The 19125-nt window shown below is 65.3% G+C and overlaps 4 protein-coding genes across 8 annotated transcripts in view; 1 reads left to right on the forward strand and 3 right to left on the reverse strand.

The window, feature by feature from the left end:
- The window catches only part of MAST3 (microtubule associated serine/threonine kinase 3), an 85507-nt gene extending 67910 nt beyond the window's left edge, over nucleotides 1-17597 (forward strand). Inside the window, exon 29 of the transcript XR_011722779.1 lies at nucleotides 17586-17597. The gene's annotated coding sequence lies outside the window, so the exon portion shown is untranslated. The remainder of the gene's footprint in view (nucleotides 1-17585) is intronic.
- On the reverse strand, nucleotides 33-9376 carry PDE4C (phosphodiesterase 4C). 5 transcript variants are annotated; one of them, XM_071727835.1, is made up of 16 exons: nucleotides 9216-9376; nucleotides 8469-8677; nucleotides 4804-4992; nucleotides 4669-4705; nucleotides 4503-4567; nucleotides 4330-4379; nucleotides 3718-3833; nucleotides 3494-3587; nucleotides 2860-3038; nucleotides 2667-2765; nucleotides 2431-2595; nucleotides 2239-2338; nucleotides 1995-2149; nucleotides 1785-1907; nucleotides 1416-1598; nucleotides 33-1247 (listed from the first exon to the last, which is right to left on the reverse strand). In XM_071727835.1, the coding sequence occupies exons 1-16, from the start codon at nucleotides 9255-9257 to the stop codon at nucleotides 723-725; spliced, it is 2331 nt and encodes a 776-aa protein (XP_071583936.1). In that variant the 5' UTR covers nucleotides 9258-9376; the 3' UTR covers nucleotides 33-722. The 5 variants fall into 5 exon arrangements, with proteins under 5 accessions (XP_071583936.1, XP_071583938.1, XP_071583935.1 ...); XM_071727837.1 differs by lacking the exon at nucleotides 9216-9376 and having other exon boundaries at nucleotides 33-266; nucleotides 849-1247; nucleotides 8469-8897; XM_071727834.1 differs by lacking the exons at nucleotides 8469-8677; nucleotides 9216-9376 and adding an exon at nucleotides 6656-6978 and having other exon boundaries at nucleotides 33-266; nucleotides 849-1247.
- On the reverse strand, nucleotides 10011-14314 carry LOC139788176 (mucin-7-like). Its single transcript, XM_071727838.1, has 4 exons — nucleotides 12966-14314; nucleotides 10742-11800; nucleotides 10179-10324; nucleotides 10011-10098 (listed from the first exon to the last, which is right to left on the reverse strand). The coding sequence occupies exons 1-4, from the start codon at nucleotides 13195-13197 to the stop codon at nucleotides 10051-10053; spliced, it is 1485 nt and encodes a 494-aa protein (XP_071583939.1). The 5' UTR covers nucleotides 13198-14314; the 3' UTR covers nucleotides 10011-10050.
- Nucleotides 14719-16175, reverse strand: JUND (JunD proto-oncogene, AP-1 transcription factor subunit). Its single transcript, XM_071727839.1, has one exon. The coding sequence runs from the start codon at nucleotides 16004-16006 to the stop codon at nucleotides 15038-15040; it is 969 nt and encodes a 322-aa protein (XP_071583940.1). The 5' UTR covers nucleotides 16007-16175; the 3' UTR covers nucleotides 14719-15037.
- Nucleotides 17598-19125: the final 1528 nt, after the last annotated feature.

Raw genomic sequence — 19125 nt, forward strand, 5'->3', positions numbered from 1 at the left:
GACTGGGTAAAACATCACGCGCGAGGCTCCCGTTTGGAACAAGCCAGGTTTAATGTCTGGAAGGTGATGGAAGAAACCGAAACAAAGACCCCAGAGGGCTGCCCCAAGACCCCTGGGGACATTTGAGAGGGGGAGTGGTGGCCCCAAGTGCAAAGTATGGAGGTGACATTTTTGTGTGCTGACAGCAGGGGAGAAACGCGGCTTTTCTGCCCCAAAAAACTGCCTGGGAGTGCGCGGCGCTGAGGCTACAGGTAGTAAAAAGTGAGCTACAAAAAAAAAAAAAACGGCTTTAAAAAGTGAACCCCTCCCCAAATAAATAAACCACCGCCACCACGTGCCCCTGTGCCTGGCAACCCTGAGGTCCCTCCTGCTGTCACCGGCACCCTCGGTGCCACTTTGCTGTGGGGATGCTCTGTGAGGCACCGAAATGCTTTTGGAGTTGCAGGCCTCTTCCTGGAGCCTTGTGGTGACAGGGACATCAGGAGCACAGTGTCCCCAAGCCCTGTCTGACAGGGACAGGGACCTCTCCCAGCAGCTCTGCACGTGGACGATCGCTGGGAGATGGTGAACGACCTCCTTGTGCCCACCAAAACCTCCCACGTGGGGACACACGTGGGGTCCTTCCGTGTCCCCATGGCCACACTGGTGCCGGTGCTCTCCACTGTCCCCAGCACTTGTCCCACGTCCCCACAGCAGTGAGGGGACCCACCAGACCGGTGCCACTACGTGTCCAGGGACAGGAATGTGACATTGCCCTCTGTGTCCAGGCACAGCCCCTGGTTGTCCTCGGGCCCTGACACCGAGTGCCCACTGCCACCACCGTCCTGCAGCAGTGTCCCCTCCAGCACCTGACGGTTGTCCATGTCCCTGGGGCGGGTGACAGGCGAATCCTGGTCCCCAGGGCCAGGTGACAGGTGCTCAGTGTCAGCAGACTCTGAGTCTGGTGTCTTGCAGCCGCTGTTGTCCTCATCCAAGGGGCTCTCAGTCTCTTCCAGCTCCGTGTCCGACTCTCCTTCCTCCTCCTCCTCCTCCTCCTCCTCCTCCAGTGTCAGCTCGAACTGGAACTTGTCAGCGGTGGCAGGGGACACCCCGGGTTCCTCGGGTGGTGGGGACGGGCTGCGTGGGATCATGCTCTGGTACCACTCCCGGTTGTCCTCCAGCGTGTCCAGGATCGCTTGGGCATCAGGGTGCACCAGGTCAGCCCATGCCTCCCACAGGGGGTGGGCGATGAAGTCGATGAAGCCCACCTGGAGGAAGGCAAAGCTGAGCCCCCAGCCCGTTCCTGGGGCTCCCAATTCATCCCCATAACCCCCCATCTCATCCCTGTGGTGCCCATCTCGTCACCACGGGACTGACCTCATCCCCATGGCCCCCACCCCATCCCCACAACCCTCAGCCCCACGTCACTGCCCCACCTGAGACTTCTCCACAGAGGCTGTGTGCTTGTCACACATGGGGCTGATCTCCATCCCCTTCTCCCTCTCCCGGTCTCCCTGGTGGAAGAACTCCACCATGATCCGGTCAGTCCACTGCCGGTAGAGCTCCAGTGGTTTCGTGGGGTTGCTGAGGTCGGAGCAGTGCACCATGTTCTGCAGAACCTGTGAACACAGCCACCGTGTCCTTTGTCCCCCCAGAGCCACCACCCTTGTGCCGAGAACACCCTTGGTCACGGCCAACCAAGGTTTGAAGATGCGGTGGCACCACACAGGACATCCCGGCAGCCCCAGCTGGAACCAGGACCAAGAAATGCACCACCAGGAAGGTTTTCCCACTCCTTTCCCCACCTGGATACGGTCGGAATAGTTATCCAGCAGCAGCACCCCCAGGCTGGTCACCTTCTTGGTCTCCACCATGGTTTTCAAATCTGCCAGCAGGTTCATGTGCTTGGACATATCTGTGGCCAGGACCTGGGTAGAACAAACCAGGAAGGAGGCTCAACCTGACCCCAGCACAAAGCCCCCCAGCACCCTAGGGTGGCCCTGACCCCCCCGTACCATGTCGATGACCATTTTACGGAGCGACTGCCTCTGCTTCTTGCTGAGGTTTTGGAAGATGTCACAGTTTTCCTCCTGGAGAAGCTTGAAGCCCACAGCCAGGTGGTGGTTCTCCAGCACCGAGGCATCGTTGTACATCAGCGCCAGCTCCGAGTCTGTGAGGTGGCAGCGGTCACCCGAAGGTGGCTCCAGGATGCCAGCGTCCCCTGCACCCTCCCAGCTCCATCCCAGCACCCCAGCTCACTGGTATTGATGAGGAACTGGTTGGAGACCCCAGGGTGGTCAACATCATGGATGGCGCTGGCGAAGATGGCAGCCATGATCTCCAGGTCTGTGAAGACAGCCTGGGAACGGGGGGGAAAAGGCATTGCAGGTGTGTCCTGGCCCCACCAGCCACTCCTGGTGGCCTCGGTGGCCTTGGGTGACCGGGCCTCACCTCCAGAGCAGGCGTGGAGAGGAGGACATGGGTGGACTGAGCCACGTCAGCAGCGTGGATGTTGTTGTGGTAGGCCACGTCGGCGTGGTAGTGATCCTCCAGTGTCAGCATGTAGGTGATGAAGGTGTCAGCGGGGATGCGGAAGGTCTTCATCAGGTCCCGCTCCTGCAGGGAGGCAGGAGGTGGCACGTCCCCATCCAGCCAGGGGGACAGGGCCACCCCTTTGGGACACTGACCTGGAAGATGCTGTACATGATGACCGTCAGCGGGCGGTTCCCCGAGTACTCGGCGACTTTGAAGATGTCGAGCCCCCATTTGTTGATGTTCTCCAGTTCCTGGGGACCAAAAAGACAGAGGTGGGTAGGTGGGTGGGTGGGGGGGTCACCGACACCAGGGACCCCGGGTTGGGTCACTCAAGCTGGAGCCCACCTTGGCCAACAGCCCCTCCTGGTCCGTCCTCACCCCGAAGCGGGGGATGGTGGTGGCGGTGAGGTTGGAGCCGTGTGTGAGCTTCCTGACACCACTGATCTGGGACATGGGACGTTTCCTCCTCTCCTTCTCCTTCTCCTTGGCCAGTGCCGAGGGGAGCTCCACCTCATGCTGCTTGTCTGGGTCAGCACAGGGAGGGGAGGGACCCGTGAACAGGGTGGGAGCACGACCACCACCTCCCCCCTGCCACCATCCCCACCAGGATGTTGTCACCGTGATGTCATCTGGAGCATCACCCCGACGTCACGGCAAAAGGAGGATGGGTTTGGGGGGATGCTTTCCCTCCTCACCTCCTGCATGGACAGCAGGGACAGCCCCAATGCACCAGGACACACCAGTATCCACCAGTGCTCCCAGTCGGGACACCCCCAAGGCAGCAAATCCCACAAGAACTCCCCCACCCCCCAGTTTAATTCCTTGGCAAGAAACAAGGGGGACCCAACCACCACCCCTGCGGGCACCCAGTGCCACCAGCTTGATGCGGGTGCTAAGACCACTCTGGGGCTGGCCGAGGTGACCCTGGGCAGTGTCCCCTGGGGAAAAGGGGGGGAGAATTAGGGGAAGGTGTCCTCACCCAGGAAGGTGCTGGAGATGTACTCGGACACCTGATTCCCAGAACGGCTTGTCTCCGAGAGGTGGGTCAGCTCCCGGCTCAGCATCCGCTTGAACTGCAGGCAGCAGGGCTCAGGCAGGACCCTCCCTGGGCTGCCTGACCTGGGGGGGTGGGCTGTGACCCCCCTGGGGGGGGCTTTGTGCCCCCCAGGGTGATGGTTGGGGGCTCCACGCTGTGTTTTTTACCTTGTTGGAAGCCATCTCGCTGACCGAGTGCCTGGTCTGCAGCGTCTCCAGCTGCTCCAAACACCAATCCAGCTCCTCCAGGGTCTCCCGTGAGAGTTTCTGGTGGGCATCCTCTGCTGGGGACACCAGCCACCTTGGCAAGGGACCTGCCAGCAAGTGGCACGGCCACCCGGCATGGGGACGCACACGCAGGGTCCTGGCACCATGGGGCTGCGTCCCACCGAGCCCCGGCTCGCATCACCCCCATGGAGAGGAGGGGTCTGGGGGCACGGGGGGACCTGGGGGTCAGGCATCCCCAGGACGGGGGGGGGCCTCAACCCCGTCACAGGGCACGTGGCATGCCACAATGTCCCCACGGGGGTGACAGCCAGCCCCAGGGGCCCTGCTGGGGTTTTATTAATGGAAGGTTTGACGTCAACCTCGGCCGCCGCCGCACGAAGGGCGGGAGGAGCCACCAAAAACCAGACATGGAACCCAAAGGGCAAAGCCACGGCTCTGTCCCAGCCGGGCTGGGGGGAGGGGAGGACACCTTGGTGTCCCCTTCGCCAGCCTGTGGCCCAACAGGACCTGTCCCCAGTGATACAGGGACAAAAATCATCCCTAGAGACTCACCGGCCAGGCTGGCCTTGCTCCCGGAGGGCAGGCTGCTGCTTGATGCTCGTCTGCAAAATGGGGGTGGAGGAGATGGTTGGGCCCCCCCAGGGCTGTGCTCCCCCCCTTTCTGGGCTCACAGCACCCCCCCTCCTAAAGCGAGACCCTTCCCCTCCCCATCACCCCCCACTCACTTGCTGCCAGCGCGGTCCTGGAGGTGGGTGAGGTTGCTGCGGACGGTGCGGAGGCTGGCCAGGACCTGGGGGTGGGGGAGAGGGGGGGCTGGGTTCGGGCGGACCCCCCCAAGACAATCCCCCACACCCTGTCCCCTCCTCGCCAAGGCGTGGGGACAGCACCTACCTGGGCGAAGGGGGTGACGATCATGTCTTCTCCATGGCTGGGGGAGCAAAGGGAGAATGAGCGGTGGGGAAGGGAGCAGGGGGGTCTCCAGGGGGGGGGAAGGGGGGGCTGGGGAAGGGGAGGGGGGACACTCACAGGTCGCTGGCAATGGAGGAGTTGCGGGACATGGCTTTTGGGGACAGATCGTAGTCGCTGTCGGAGCGGTAGAGGAAGGATTCCCGGCGCTGGCCGTGGGGGAAGGAGCCCTGCAGGACCAGCCCCGCGCCCGGGCTGGCCTGGGGGTCCGCTGCTCCCCGGCCCGAGGGGCCATTCTCCAGGTCGAATCTGGGGGGGGGAGGGGAAGGGGACACACAGGGGATAAAGGTGGCATTAGGAGCAGAGATGTCAGCTCGTGGGTCTCGGGGATGCCGTGGGGTTTGTTGGGATCTCTGTGCCACCGTCAGCAGGCTCCAGGTTGGTGGCTTCCCACGGTGACATCAGCCAGCACGTAGCATGGCCCTGCCAGCTCCTTCATCCCGGGGCTGAGAACGGGCACAACTCGGTGCACGTGGAGCCCCTCAGCACCCTGCCAGCAGGGACATCGGTTAAGTTGGGTTGTCCCATGTCACCTGGTTGGGACAGGACCCTCCATCCTGAAACCACCGGTTCCTGCCTGTCTTGTCCCCTCCCTGTCCCCAGCACCGTGGTCCCCGATTGCCCCGAGTCCTGGGAAGCCCCAAAACCTCCATCAGCCCCAGCTCGGGGTGCCGTGTCCCCACGGCAGGGACAGTGTCCTGGCCACAACACAGAGCCAGGGGACACCAGGGGACACCAAAGTACAGCAGACATCAGAGAAGTTAAGCCCTGCCCCCTGGGGACACGCCGGTGGTGGCCTGGGGACACCCAACAAGAGTCACCTGGAAACCATGCGGGTCCACGGGGGGACGGGCAAGGGGACAGGGACCTGCGGTGTCCCCGTGGTGGCCTCACCCCACCCCCACCCCGCTCCGCTGGCCCCGGGGTCATGGGAAAGGTTGAGAGCGCAGGGAAACAGGAAGGGCTACCCGGTGCCTGTCCCCTCCTGCCACCACCACGGCGACACGGGCAAGCTACTGGGTGAACTGGGAAAGTGCGGGGGTCACCCTGTCGTCCCCCCACTCGCGCCGCTGTCACCTACCCGATGCAGGAATGCCTCCGGGACGGGCACCGGCTGCCCGGCAGCATCGCTCCGGCAGTGCCACCCGCAGCCCCGCGAGGTGGCTGTCCCTCTCCCCGGCAGTGACAGTGACAGTGCCAGCCAGGCACCGCGTCACGCCGTCCCGCACCCCCTTGTTTTCCTGCTTCGTGTCCCCGATGGTACCCGGGACACAAAGCCCCATTGTGACTTCCCCGGCCCCGCGGGTGATGCCCGCGTCTGCTCCCGGCCCTGTGCCACCACCTCGGACCCCGGTGCCACCCCCAGGGGACAACCCGGGGGAGGGGGGGACACAAACCCTGTTAAACCTCCGGGTTGTGTGTCAGGGTTAACAAGGGCTGAGCTGGCGCGGGGGGACGGGACGGGACGGGACACTATAAATAGATTCTGTGGCTGCCAAAGAGTGATCTGGTGACCCCCCCGGCGCCTGCAATGAGAGCAACACCCCCAGCACCCCAAAAAAACCCTACAGAGCTCCAAGGAGGGGGGCAACAGGGCTGAGTCGCTGGGGAGGGAGGTAAAAAAACCCCTCTGCCCTCCCTGCCACCCCCCACCATGGGGCAAACCCCCTTGGCACTGCCTGGCCACCACTGCAGTGAATGTGCCCATGCTCAGCCAGTGCCCCCCCCCCCCTCCCCCTGGCCCCCCGCTGTCCCCTGCTCCCCCCTTCATGTCCCCACAACCTCGGGAATGTGCTGTGGGGGGCCTGGGGGGGGGGGAGGCGGGGAAAGACCGACCCCATCCTGGCAGCACAACCCGGTGCCTCCTCCCACCCTCGCTGGGGACCCCCCGGGGGTGTCCCCCCGGCCTTACCCGAGGGGATGTGTGACGGTGAAACGCCGCTGGAGGCGGATGCTCTGGGTCACCAGGAGCTTCTTGAAGAGGACGGGAGAATTGCAGGGGGAATTGCGGGGGGAATTGCGGGGGGAATTGCGGGGGGAATTGCGGGGGGAGTGCTGGGGAGAAGCCCGGGCGGTGGGCAGCATGGGAGAGCTCAGGGACCCCAGGCAAGGGGACAGGGACAGCGAAGCCACGGTGCGGAGCAGGGAGCCTGAGCCCGTCCCAGCTCTGGTCCCGGCGGCCCCGGGAAAGTTTCCATCCTCATCCCCCCCCCTCCTCGGCCCCCGCGCCTGGGAAATTAAACAACTGTCTGGCTCCGGCAGCCGGCACATGGAGTGGGTGTCCCCCCCCCTCCACCCCCGGCTGTATCCCCCCCCCACCACGGTGTGTGCCTGGCTTCCCGAGCACGTGGCCCCCGGCTGGCCCTGTGCCATCGGTCATTCTGCTGTCCCCAAGGTGGCAGCTGCTCCCCACAAGGGCAGGGGGGGCTCTGAGAGGACACATGGCAAATGCCACACCGATCCTCGGAGAAAAGGAACGGCCACGGTGCCACCAAGGGACATGTCAGAGCCTGGAGCATCCCAGACACAAGGTGTGACCCTGCCAAGGTGCCACCAAGGGACATGGAGCCTCCTGGACATCCAGAGTGGCCCTGCCACGGTGCCACCAACAGACATGGCTGAGCCTGGAGCATCCTGGACACATGATGTGGCCCTGACACAGTGCCACCAAGGGACATGTGAGAGCCAAACCCACCCGAGGACTTACCTCGTGTCCCCTGCCACATGACAAGCTGCCTCCTGGGGCCATACCCGATGGGGACAGGGAGCAGCAGGACAAGGCCAAGCTGGTGGCAGTGCCACCCACAATGAAGCTGCTGGCCCAGCCGTGGGAGCTGGGTGACCACCTCCTGTTCCCAGTGGCCACAGAAATACCCGGCAGCTGGCAGGGACCCAGGAGGGACAGTGCCACCTGCCACCTGTAGCGACCCCAAACACCACCAGAGTCTGGTGCTGGTCCCCTTGCTTCCAAGTGGTGGCAAACACGAACATGGGGACATCAGGACAGAGGGACGCTGGGGTGGGAGCAGAGCTGGGGCAGCAGCCAGCAGCCCCTGGGACAGTCGGGGAGGAGGGGACACAGGACAGCCAGTCCCTGTCCCCGGGACAGCCAGTCCCTGTCCCCTCCCGGGCTGTGGCTGTCTCCGCGGGCCACGTGTAGGGGCAGCGAGCGACACCGGAGCCAGGTCCCTCGGCCCTGCCAGCTTCGTGCTGTCCCCAAGAGCCGGGCTGGGACAGGCGCGGGGCGGAGAGAGCCCAAAAATAACCCTGCAGTGCCCGAGCCACAGGGGGAGGGACCGAGGTCACCTCTGGGCCCCTGCGGTGACACCGCCTGGGACAGGGAGGGCGTGATGAGGATGAGGACAAGGGGGTCAGGACGGAGGTGGCGGGCGTGGGGACAGGGACAGGGTGGTGGGGACATTTTAGGGACTCTGACGGTGACGCTCTCGGTGCCGGTGTCCCTGAAGCTATTCCCGGTGTCCCTAGTGCCACTCCCGGCGCCCTCCGGTGCCGGTGAAGCTCCCGGTGTCACTCCCGGTGTCCCCGGTGCCGTTCCCGGTGTTCCCGGTACCGTTCCCGGTGCTGCTGTCCGCTCTACGGTGCTGAAACCGGGAGCGGTCCCGGCAGCAGCGCCCTACCCATTCCGGTACCACCGGAGCGATCAACCCCTCCTCCTCCTTCCCTCCTTTCCCTTCCACCCCAATCCCTTCCCGTTCCCTTCTTACCGGGGGGGCTCGGCCTCGTCGCCGCTGCTGGGCCCACTCTCCTCGATGGTGAAGACCACCCGGGCGGCCTCGGGCTCGGGGCCGCGGGACCCCTCCGCCCACCGGCAACCCAGCGGCGGCAACAACGGGCTCCCGGAGAAACGCCGGCGAACGGCACCGATCACCGGCACCGGGCCCGACGGGGCGGCCTCGGCGGAGTCGCGACAACGCTGCGGGGAAAAAGCAGGAGGAGGCGGGGGGGGGGGCGGTGAAGGACACCGGTACCGGGAGCTCTGCAGGGTGCTGCTGCCCGGTGTCCGTGTGGCGTTTCTCCCCCCGCAGCACCGGGGTCCCTCCCCCCCCCGCCCCCCTGCTCCCCGGCACCGGGTGCCGGTACAGCGCGAGCTCCCCCTGCTGGGCACGGGGGGGCACCGGGAGGGGGAGGGCACGGGACCAAGGGCACGGCCGGTGCACCGGGAACGGTTCGGCCCGTAGCGCACGGAGCTGCCGGGATTCCCCCACTCCCGACCTCTCGCCCCCCTCCCGGGACCCCACCGGAAAATCCCCCGGAGCCGGCGCGCAATTAAGGAGAGGTGAATAATAATTAACCGCCCATTAAAGGGATAATTAACTCCCCCGCTTAAGCGCCGCCATCCCGGTTATTACTGCCCGGGGGCCCCGGTGCTGAGACGCTCGTCCCGGGGACACCCTCTCGCTCCCCCCACCCTCCCCGGTGCTCCCCGGTACCGGTGCCGGTGCCGGTCTCACCTCCGCACCCAGGAAGGACAGCGCCGTCCGACTCCGTCGCATCTCGGTCCCTGCGGAGGGGCGGCTCCGGGAGCAGCGGCCGTGGGGGGCTCAGCAGCGGGACCCCATCCCCCCCACCTCCAAGTCCCGTGATTTACCGGCACCGGAGCCTCGGCTTTCAGGGTCCCATCCTGGTACCGCCGATCCCAACACTCGGTGTCACCAAATGGGGACAAGCCACCCCAGGGGACACAAGCACCAGGCCACAGGGATCGCTCCCAACGCACGGCACTGCGACCCCACCGCTGTCCCATGAACGATCAACCACGACCACCCGTTACACACCATCCCCGGGGCACCGGGGGACACCGGGGAGACACCGGGGGGGGGGGGGGGTGGCACCCAGGGAGATTCCTACTTCTCCACCGGCCCCGGGAGCAGCTTCAGCCCAAGGCTGGGGGATGCCGAGTCCCGGGGTGGGGGTCCACATTCCCCTCCAGCCCCCGCCCCTCACCCGTAGCCCCTTACCGGTGCCCGGTGCTCGCCGTGTGCCGCGGTCCTGCCGGGTGCGGTGGCCCCGGCGGAGTGCAGCGGAGCAGAAGGAAAGCGCCGTGCGTGCCTGACCGCTCGCTCCCTCCCTCCCATCCCACCCCTCCGGGGGGGGTTTGCGTGGCCCCCACCACCCTACGCACCACCGAACCGCACCCCGCACCCACCCTGCCCGGCCTGGGGGCACCCCAAAGCCTCCAACCCGGTCTGGAGGACCCTAAAAGCCATCAGAACCTCCCCCGGGACCAGGGTGGATGGGAAACCAGAACCGAGGCAGCAGCTTCTTTATTCGTCAGCGTGGGGGGGGTCACCTGGGGGCGGGGTGGGTGTCGTGGGACCCCTCCATCACTTTGCTCTAGGGAAAAGAAAGAGGGGTGAGCACCCACAGCTTGGCCGTGCTGCCCACCCACCCCCACACCCCACCCCCCCACGCACCATGGGCACCTCGTCCAGGTGGTGGAACCGGGGGGTCCGGTGCCGGCAGAGCTGCACCAGCAGCAGGGCTGCCCCCCCCGCCAGCAGGCAGACGAAGAGGCAGATGATGATGATGGTGAAAGGGCTGATCTGGGCAGGGGGCTGCGCTGTGGGGGGAAACAGGAACCTCATAAACCCCTCCCCCGCCCCAGCAGCACCGCAGAGGTTCTGGGGGCTCCGGACTGCCTCCAGGTCCCTGTGTCCCCCCCCTCGCTGTCCCACCCCAGCACACAGCTCCCCTGTCACCTCTGCCAACCAAGGGCCCGCCCACCCTTCCTGGTTGGGGTCCCAAGAGGCACAAAGGGGGAGTTCTCACCCCTCTACTCCCCCAGGGAGGATGGGGCAGCACAGGGGGGCTCTGGGTGCACCCAGGGATCTGCCCCCTGTCCCCCTCCTGTGAGCACAGCCCCTGAGTTGGGGGTCCAGAGGGGGATCAGCAGCGCTGACCCTGGCCATGGGGGTCCCATGCACCCCACGGGGGGGTCCCTGCCTGTCTGGTACCCCCTCCCCCGCCACAGTCTCACCAGAGCTGCCATCCACGGTGCTGCTGCCGATGGCTGATGTCATCCTGGAGTGGGATGGATGCACCGTGGCCGGGGAGCTGGGCATGGCCGAGAGGGAGGGAGATGGAGCTGTGGTGGTGTTGGATGGAGAGAGCAGTGGTGGAGACTGGGTGGTGGTTGGGTTGGGTGAGGATGGAGATGGTGCTGTGGTTGTGTTGGATGGAGATGGTGGTGTGGTTGTGTTGGATGGGGATGGTGGTGTGGTTGTGGTGGGTGGAGATGGTGCTGTGCTTGTGTTGGATGGAGATGGTGGTGTGGTTGTGGTGGGTGGAGATGGTGGTGTGGTTGTGTTGGATGGGGATGGTGCCATGGTTATGTTGGATGGAGATGGTGGTGTGGTTGTGTTGGATGGAGATGGTGGTGTGGTTGTGCTGGATGGAGATGGTGGTGTGGTTGTGCTGGATGGAGATGGTGGTGTGGTTGTGTTGGATGGAGATGGTGCTGTGGTTGCGTTGGATGGAGATGGTGGTGTGGTTGTGTTGGATGGAGATGGTGGTGTGGTTGTGGTGGGTGGAGATGGTGGTGTGGTTGTGTTGGATGGAGGTGGTGCCATGGTTATGTTGGATGGAGGTGGTGGTGTGGTTGTGTTGGATGGAGATGGTGGTGTGGTTGTGGTGGGTGGAGATGGTGCTGTGGTTGTGTTGGATGGAGATGGTGGTGTGGTTGTGTTGGATGGAGATGGTGGTGTGGTTGTGCTGGATGGAGATGGTGGTGTGGTTGTGGTGGGTGGAGGTGTCAGGGAGGGAGATGGTGTCATGGTTGTGGTGGGTGGAGATGGTGTGGTTGTGGCTATCAAAGACGTCCTTGTGCTGCTCAGTGCTGTTGGGGTTGTCGTGGAGGGAGATGATGCCGTGGTGTTTTTGAGAGAAGGTGCCAGAACTGCTGCTGCTGTGGTTGTTTTGCTGGATGAAGACACCCGGGGTGCTCTGGAGTTGGTGGCTGTGGCCGAGCGGGATGATGACAATGCCAGGTCTGTCCCTGAGCTGGTTTGAGGCACGGAGGTGGAGACATGTCCCAGCTCTAAGGTGTGCAGGAGGGATCAGGTCAGCGAGGGGCTGTGGGGCTGTGGGGCAGGTGGGGCCCTGGGAAGGGCAGCAGCACCCACCCCAGCTCCCAGCCTCAGGGTGCACGTTTTCCAGGTGGTGTCACCACAGGCAGAGAACCAGAAAAATGAGATTTCACCAACACCAAATCCCAGAAACCCAGGGTCGGGAAGAGCCAAGATCCCACGGCAGAGGGGTGGTGGTGGCCGTGTGCCAGGCCGGGCTTTGTGACACCCCCACCAGACCACTCCCCCAGGCAAGGGGGACATCGCTGAGGTCACCTGGGACGTGGCAGTGCCCTCACCCACCCCACTCCTGTTTGCACAAGAGGAGTGGGGCCAGCCCAGCCCCACGGGGGAACCCAAAAGGAAACACCCCACGGCAGAGCCAGCACCCACGTGGGGTCAGTATGGTTGGGTGCCAGGGGTCCCCACGGCCACCATGCCCACCAGGAGGGGTTGTTCCCAGCTGTCACCATGTGTCACCGTGGTGGTGAGCCCAGCGTCCAGCACCCATCACCTCCCGTGCCGAGACGGGGAAACTGAGGCACCCCGGGGTACAGGGAGGGCTTCTGGGGGGCCAGACTGGAAACGGGGGACTCCTGGCACGGGGTACCGGGGCCCTCTGCCTCCGGCGTGCCAAGGCGGTGCCGAAGCACCCACGCCACTGCCAGAACCAGCCGGCCCAGCCGGTTTGGCAGCACCGGGGCCGCATCCTGCCCCACGGTGCTGCCGGCACGGGTGGGGCCGGGTCTGGCTCCCAGCCCGGCGAGCCCCCCGGGGGGAGCGTCCCCAACGGGCTCCCGGTACACCCGGGCATAGGGTGCGGATCCCACATCGTGCCACGGGGCCCCGGGCTGCCCCAAGGCAGAGCTGGACCCCCGCCTGCTCAGCCCGGTCCCGGCGGGCACAGGGACACCCTCCAACCCCCCGGTAGCCCCGAGCACACCGGACAGAGCAGAACGAGGGGGAACACACGGCCCTCCCCTCCCGGAGCACCCAGACTCCCCCCTCCGGTGCTCCGGGACTGCTCGGGGGAGGAGACCACCGACCCACCGACCCGTGCCACCGGGAAGCAAACACCCCCGGTACTGCGGGGGGGGGACACAGACCCCCAGCCCCCTCCCCGGTGCCCCCCGGTACCTGCAGCGAGCAGGGCAGAGGCGCAGCAGAGCAGCAGACGGAGGGTGCCCCGGGCCATGCTGCCACCCCGGGACCGCTCCGCTGCCGCCTTTATCCGCCCCGAGGGAGGCGAGGTGGGGGGGAGAGGGGGGGGGAAGGAGGGGGACCCCGCCCGCAGCTCCTCCTGTGGGTCCCGGGCAGAGCCGAACCCCCGGGACTGCTTTCCTCCCCCTCCCCCCCCCTCCGAGGGCATCCATCCCTCCTGGCCAACCCTGCCTCAGTTTCCCCCAACCGGGCACTGGGAGCCAGCCCTGAGTGTCCCAGCCCGGGGGTGTGATAAGGGGACCTGGGGACAAGGAGGGCTGGGGACATGGGGACACAGAGGGGCGGGGACATAGATGTATGGGGACAGAAGGGTGCGGGGACACGGAACTTGGGGACACAGAGAGCTGTGGATGTGGGGAGATGGGAAACTTGGGAACATGGGGCACAGAGGGGTGGGGATGTGGGGACATGGATGTATGGGGACAGAAGGGTGTGGGGACACAGGGAACTTGAGGACACAGAGAGTTGTGGATGTGGGGACACAGGGAGATGTGGGAAACTTGGGGACACAGCCACTCGATGATACAGGGACTTGGGGACATGGGGACACAAAGACATGGCCCTGGGCACACGACGATGTGGTGACACTTGCAGCTGGGCAGGTGGGGACACCGGGCCCCATGCTGGAAGCAGCCACAGGGACACGGGGACACCCCCGTTGCGTCCGGGTGCTGCCGTGGCACATCCGGGGTGCAGCACGGCCACACCACGGCTGCTTCCGCGCGGTGGGGACGGTGCCGAGGTGCTGCTTCCTCATGCCAAACCTTACGGGGTCCCTGGGGAGGCCACGGTCCCCCATGGCAGGACCCCGGTGTGCCAGGGTCCCCATCAGCCCCCCCAGAGCAGGACTGGGACAATACCCGGTGGTGGCAGGGGATGGAACGTCATGGCACTGCATGGCACGGCTGGAACAGGCCAGGGCTGCCTGGTGGAAGCCAGGGAGACCTTCCTGCCATCGAGGCCACCGTCCCCAAAAACTCCAGGGAATGAGGGTCCATCCCTTGGGTGCTGCTCCAGGGGACAGAGCCTCCTCGCAGGTGGTGGTCACAGAAGAGGAGGATGGCAGTGCCGGGAAGCCACGGGCAGCTGCCAAAGCCCGGGGAGGAGCCACCAAGGACCAACCCGGCCTTGGGGGGTGACCCCAGGGTGCTGTGGGGGTGTCGGTGACCTCCCCACCACGCAGGCACCAGCCACTCAAAGGTGCTGGCAGGACGACAGCAGGGACAAAGCCACAGCCACCATCAGGACTCCCAACCACCACCTCCCCTCTCGCTGGGATCTCCCCCCCCTCCCTCAGCCCCCAGACACCCCCAAGAGACCCCCCGTAACCCCCAAACCCCTCCCGCATCCCCCCTAATAACCCAAGCACAAGGAACTCCCCCAAACACTCCATACCCCCCCCCCTCCCCCCAGCATCCCCCTCAACACTCTCCCACCCCCCGGACACCCAGATTCGGGTGTCCCCCAAAAGCCCGGGGAGGGTCACCCCATACACCCCGTCCCAGACCCCCTGTAGCCCCTCAGCCCCCACCGGCAGCCATCACCCCCTTCCCCCCCCCTTCCCCCCTTCCCGCCCCAAGATGGCCGCGCCGCTTCCTGCCCGCGCCGAGGCCCCATCCGCCCCCCCCCTCCCCCCGACTCCCCGGGCGCAGCAGACAGCCAGAGGCGGTTCTGGGTGGCGAGGGGGTTTTACTGGGATCCTGACTGGAATGTCTCGGGGGAGCGAAGGCAGAGAAAAGGGGGTGGGGAGTGTGTTCATGGGGAGTGGGGGGGGGGTCACCCCATGCTCCCCCTTCAGAGTCCATAATCGGGGCGGGAAGGCACCCCCGCCCCCACCTCCCCCATCCTCCCTTCCCCCCCTCAGTCCCGCGGGGCCCATCAGTCCGTAGCCGAGCCCCAAATCCCTCTTTCCCCGGAGGGAAGGCTGAGGGGAGTCCTCCCCCCTCCCCGAAATTCCCGAGAAGGGTGTGAGGGGGGGGGGGGGATGTTCAGTAAGCCGGCACCTGGTGCTGGTGCTGGGGCAGGAGCTGGCAGCCGCTGTTGACGTGGCTGAGGACTTTCTGCTTGAGCTGGGCGACCTGCTCCCGGAGCAGGCTGGCGGTGGAGGCCAGCTCCGTGTTCTGACTCTTGAGACTTTTCACTTTTTCTTCCAAACGGGAGATCCTTTCCAGCTTCCTCTTGCGACATTTAGAAGCGGCGATCCGATTCCTCAAACGCTTGCGTTCCGCCTTGATACGCTCCTGCGTGTCCATGTCGATGGGGGAGAGCGGGGGACTCTCCCCGAAACTCGGCACCTCCGGGACGATTTGGGGTTCGTCTTTTAAAGGAGGCGGAGGAGGAGGCGGCGGCGGAGGGAGAAGCCGAGGCGGGGGAGCGGCGAAAGGGCCGGGATCGGCGGCGTAGCTGACCGCCGGGTAGCTGCTGAGGTTGGCGTAGACCGGCGGCTCCGGGGCCAGGCCGGCGGCGGGCAACTCGCCCGCGCTGCTGCTGCTGCCGCCTCCTCCTCCTCCGCCTCCTCCTCCTCCACCGCCGCCGCTCCCCGCCGCGCTGCCGCCGCCGCCGCCGCCCAGCTGGTTCTGCTTGTGCAAGTCCTCCAGGGCTTTAACGAAACCTTCGGCAAACTCCTGTTCCTCCGAAGCCGCCGCTTTAGGGTAAAGGAACTGGCCGCTGGTGGGGGTGGTGGTGACCTGCCCGTTGGACTGGATGATGAGCCGCTCCAGTTCGGGGGAAGCCAATTTTAACAGCCCCAGTTCAACCGAACCCAACAATCCCGCCGCTTCACCGCTCGGGCCTTTCAAAGCCGCCGCTACCTGCTCCGGTAAGGCCATACCGAGCGCGTCCTTCTTCATCATGCTGCCGCCGGGGAAGGGCAGGAGGAGCCCGCTGCTACCGGAGGACGGGACGAAACCGCTGCCGAGGCCGCTCAACACATCATCATGGTAGAAGGGTGTTTCCATCCTCCTCCCCCGCCCGGCTGCGGGGGAACGGGGCCGGGGCGGGGGGGAGGGAAGGGAGGGAAGGAGGGAACGGGGGAAGCACCGTGCTCCGGGAGGGGGGGGAAGGGAGGGCGGGGGGAGCGCCGGTAGCACCGGCGGCGGGCCCAGCTCCTGCGCGCGCACACACACGCGTCTGCCGCCGCCGCGGCCCCCGCCGCGCCTTAAATACCCGGCGGCGCGGCGGTGACCTCACCACGCTCGTCTCTGATTGGCTGAAGATGACGTCCTCGCCCCGCCTCTCTTTGCATCCAAGAGGCGGGGCTTAGGGCGGCGGGGACACGCCCACCGCTGCCTCCGCCGTTGCCGGGGCAACCGGCGGGTAAACGGGACAACAGCGCGAGGGCCCCTGGGCTGACGTCAGGGCGGGGGAGGCGCAGGTCACGTGGCCCAGGGGCACAAAGGGAGGGGAGGGGGCGGGCACCGGGCCCGGTACCGGGCACCGCCTGGAACCGGGCAACGGAGCGGGGCACCGGCAGCCCGAGAGCACCCAACTGCGGCGGGACCGACCCGGCGGGGGGGAGGCTGCACGGTGCCCTGGCGCACCGGAGCCCTCCGGGTGGAACGGAGCCACCGTGGCGCCCGACACCTCCCGCGGTTCCTCTTCTTCTGTTTGAAGAACCGCCCGCGCGTCCCGGGGTTCCCGGGCCGAGCCCAGCGCTTCGGATCCACGGGGACCTCCCCCGGCTCCCCGGGGAAAGGTGTTAAACGGCGGGAACGGCGGTGGCGGCGGCTGACGTCACACCGGCCAAGCCCGCGGGCGGCTGAGGGGGTGGATCCGCGTCAGCAGTGACGTCACCCATCCCCGCGTGCAGCCGCCGCGTGGGGGGGCGGCAGCACCGACAATAACCCCCCCCCCCGGTAGCCATCCCCCTACCTCCGGTAACCATCTCCCTACCTCCGGTTAGTGTCCCCCTACCCCGGGTTAAACCCCGTACCCCTGGCTGCGGCCCCGGGGGTCCCGGCAGGGCGGGGACGGTGGGGACACGGGGGCAGTGGGGACGCGGAGCCGCCCTTAATGGCATCCAGATGGCTCCTGCAATAACGGGGGAGAAAAATCGGGGGGGAGAGGAGGGGTGTCCGGGGGGGACATTGAGCCCTCGGTGCCGGCTGTGCTGGCCCCGTGGCCCCTGTGGCAGCTGGCACGTTGTGGGGACAGTGTGACAAGGCGTGGGGCACGGCACGAGAACGGCGACGGCCGTGGGGACAGCGTGGGGACAGCGTGGCACAGGGACAATAGGGGGTGGCACGGCTCAGGGAAGCCACAGGGGACACGGGTGACATCCCGGACAGGACTGGCACAGCCTCTGAAGCCGGGACAGGCGGTGTCAGCACGGGGGACACGGTGACACGAGGGGACTGTGACCGGCAGGACTCTCCCTGCCTCACACCCCCCCCCCCCCCCCAGCTGCAGTTCATTAAAACCCGAATTAATCCCGGTTAATCAACCCCAAACAGAGCGTGGGCCAGCCCGGGGATGGAGTCCCCCCCGGTCCCTGCCACCCCCACTGTGTCCCCGGGAGCTCGGTGTCCCCAGGTGAAGCCACCATCCCCGTTTCCGCCCCCACCCCGTCATTAGGGTGCGGCTGGACCGGCAGGTTCTGATTTTCCATCCTGACGAAACCCGGCGGGTGAGGGACAAAGGGGTGGGGGGGGGACACACAGGACAAGAAAGGGTCCGTGGGGTCCCCTCCCCCCAGCATTGCTCGCACAGGGCTGGCTGTCCCCCTGCCCCTGTCTGTGTCCCCATCCCAAGCTGGGACAAAATGAGAACCAGTTCGGGCTGAAGGTGCTCGAATGAGTTTTAGGGTGGAACAAAGAGGCCCCGGGGCCTCCCTGAAGAGCGGCTGGCTGGTGGCCCAGGGACGTGAGCCACTAGCCACCTCCCGGCTGGGCCCAGCTGCCGGTAAAACCCCAGTAAAACCCCAGTAAAACCTCAGTAAAACCCCAGTAAAACCTCAGCATCCCCCTCCGAGGGTCTCAGCACCCCAAAATTTCCCCCTCTTCCCCCCTCCCCCTCACTCCCATCACCGCCGGTGCTCAGCCCCTCATCCCTTTGTCCCCAAACCCGAGCCCCCGCCACCCGTCTCGCCGGTGACAGCCCGGGGCCAGGCAGCAGATTCATTTTCTTAATGAGGGTTTAATGAGGGTGATGATTCAGTGGCCCCTTCCACAGCCCGGCCCCCGTGGGGACAGTCCCCAGGGTGGTGGCAGTGCCACCATCACCTGGGCTGGGGGCCGGAGGTGCCCGACGTGGCCCTCCCAGCACCCACAGAGCACCCACCTGCCGGGGAGAAATTTACCCGAGCACCTCCAAACCCCTAAATGGCCCCTTTTACCCCCAAATTTCCCCCTCTCCCTCCCCTTTTCCCCGGGGATCCATTCCCAACCGGCTCCGTTCCACCGTGTGGCAGGCTGGGATCTGAGTGCCACCGACTGGATCCCAAGCAGGGGACAGACAAGGTGGAGAAGAAAATAAAAAACAACGAAACAACAAAAAAAAAAGCCAGAAACGAAACAAAAAAGAACAAAAAAAAAGGAAAAAAAAAACCAAGAAAAAAAAAGAAAAAAAAAAGGAAAAAAAAAGAGAAAAAAAGCCACCCTGAAAAAAAAAACCAACCAAACCCCCCCCCCCCCAAAAGAAAAAAAAACAAGAAAACAAAAACAAACCAACCAAAAAAACCCACAACGGCCCAAAGCAAACATTTGGACCCGAACAGAAGGTTCGGTGGCATCACGGCCAGCGGAGGAGCCGCCTCTGAGTCAGGGCCAGGGGGAGGGAGGGAGGGAGAGAGGAACCGAGCTGGGAAAAACAAGAAGTCACCGCTTGCCAGCCCCGATCCCCCGGGGGCCACGGGGGCCCCGACAAACCCGAGAGAAAAAAAAAAAAAAAAAAAAAAAAAAAAAAAAAAAGGCATAAAACGAGTTTAAAAAAGGGGAAAAAAAAAAAAAAAAAAAAGGAGGAGCGCTTGCTGTGTATTTTTAGTTGCTTAGCGCAGCCCTGAAGTATTTCAGCAGCCACTCCCTCCGCGTCGCAGTCGCTGCTGTGGAGCTATTCCTGTGCCACCCCAGGCCTGAGTCAC

Source organism: Heliangelus exortis, chromosome 28 (assembly GCF_036169615.1).
Source record: "Heliangelus exortis chromosome 28, bHelExo1.hap1, whole genome shotgun sequence".
Classification (NCBI taxonomy): Eukaryota; Metazoa; Chordata; class Aves; order Apodiformes; family Trochilidae; genus Heliangelus; species Heliangelus exortis.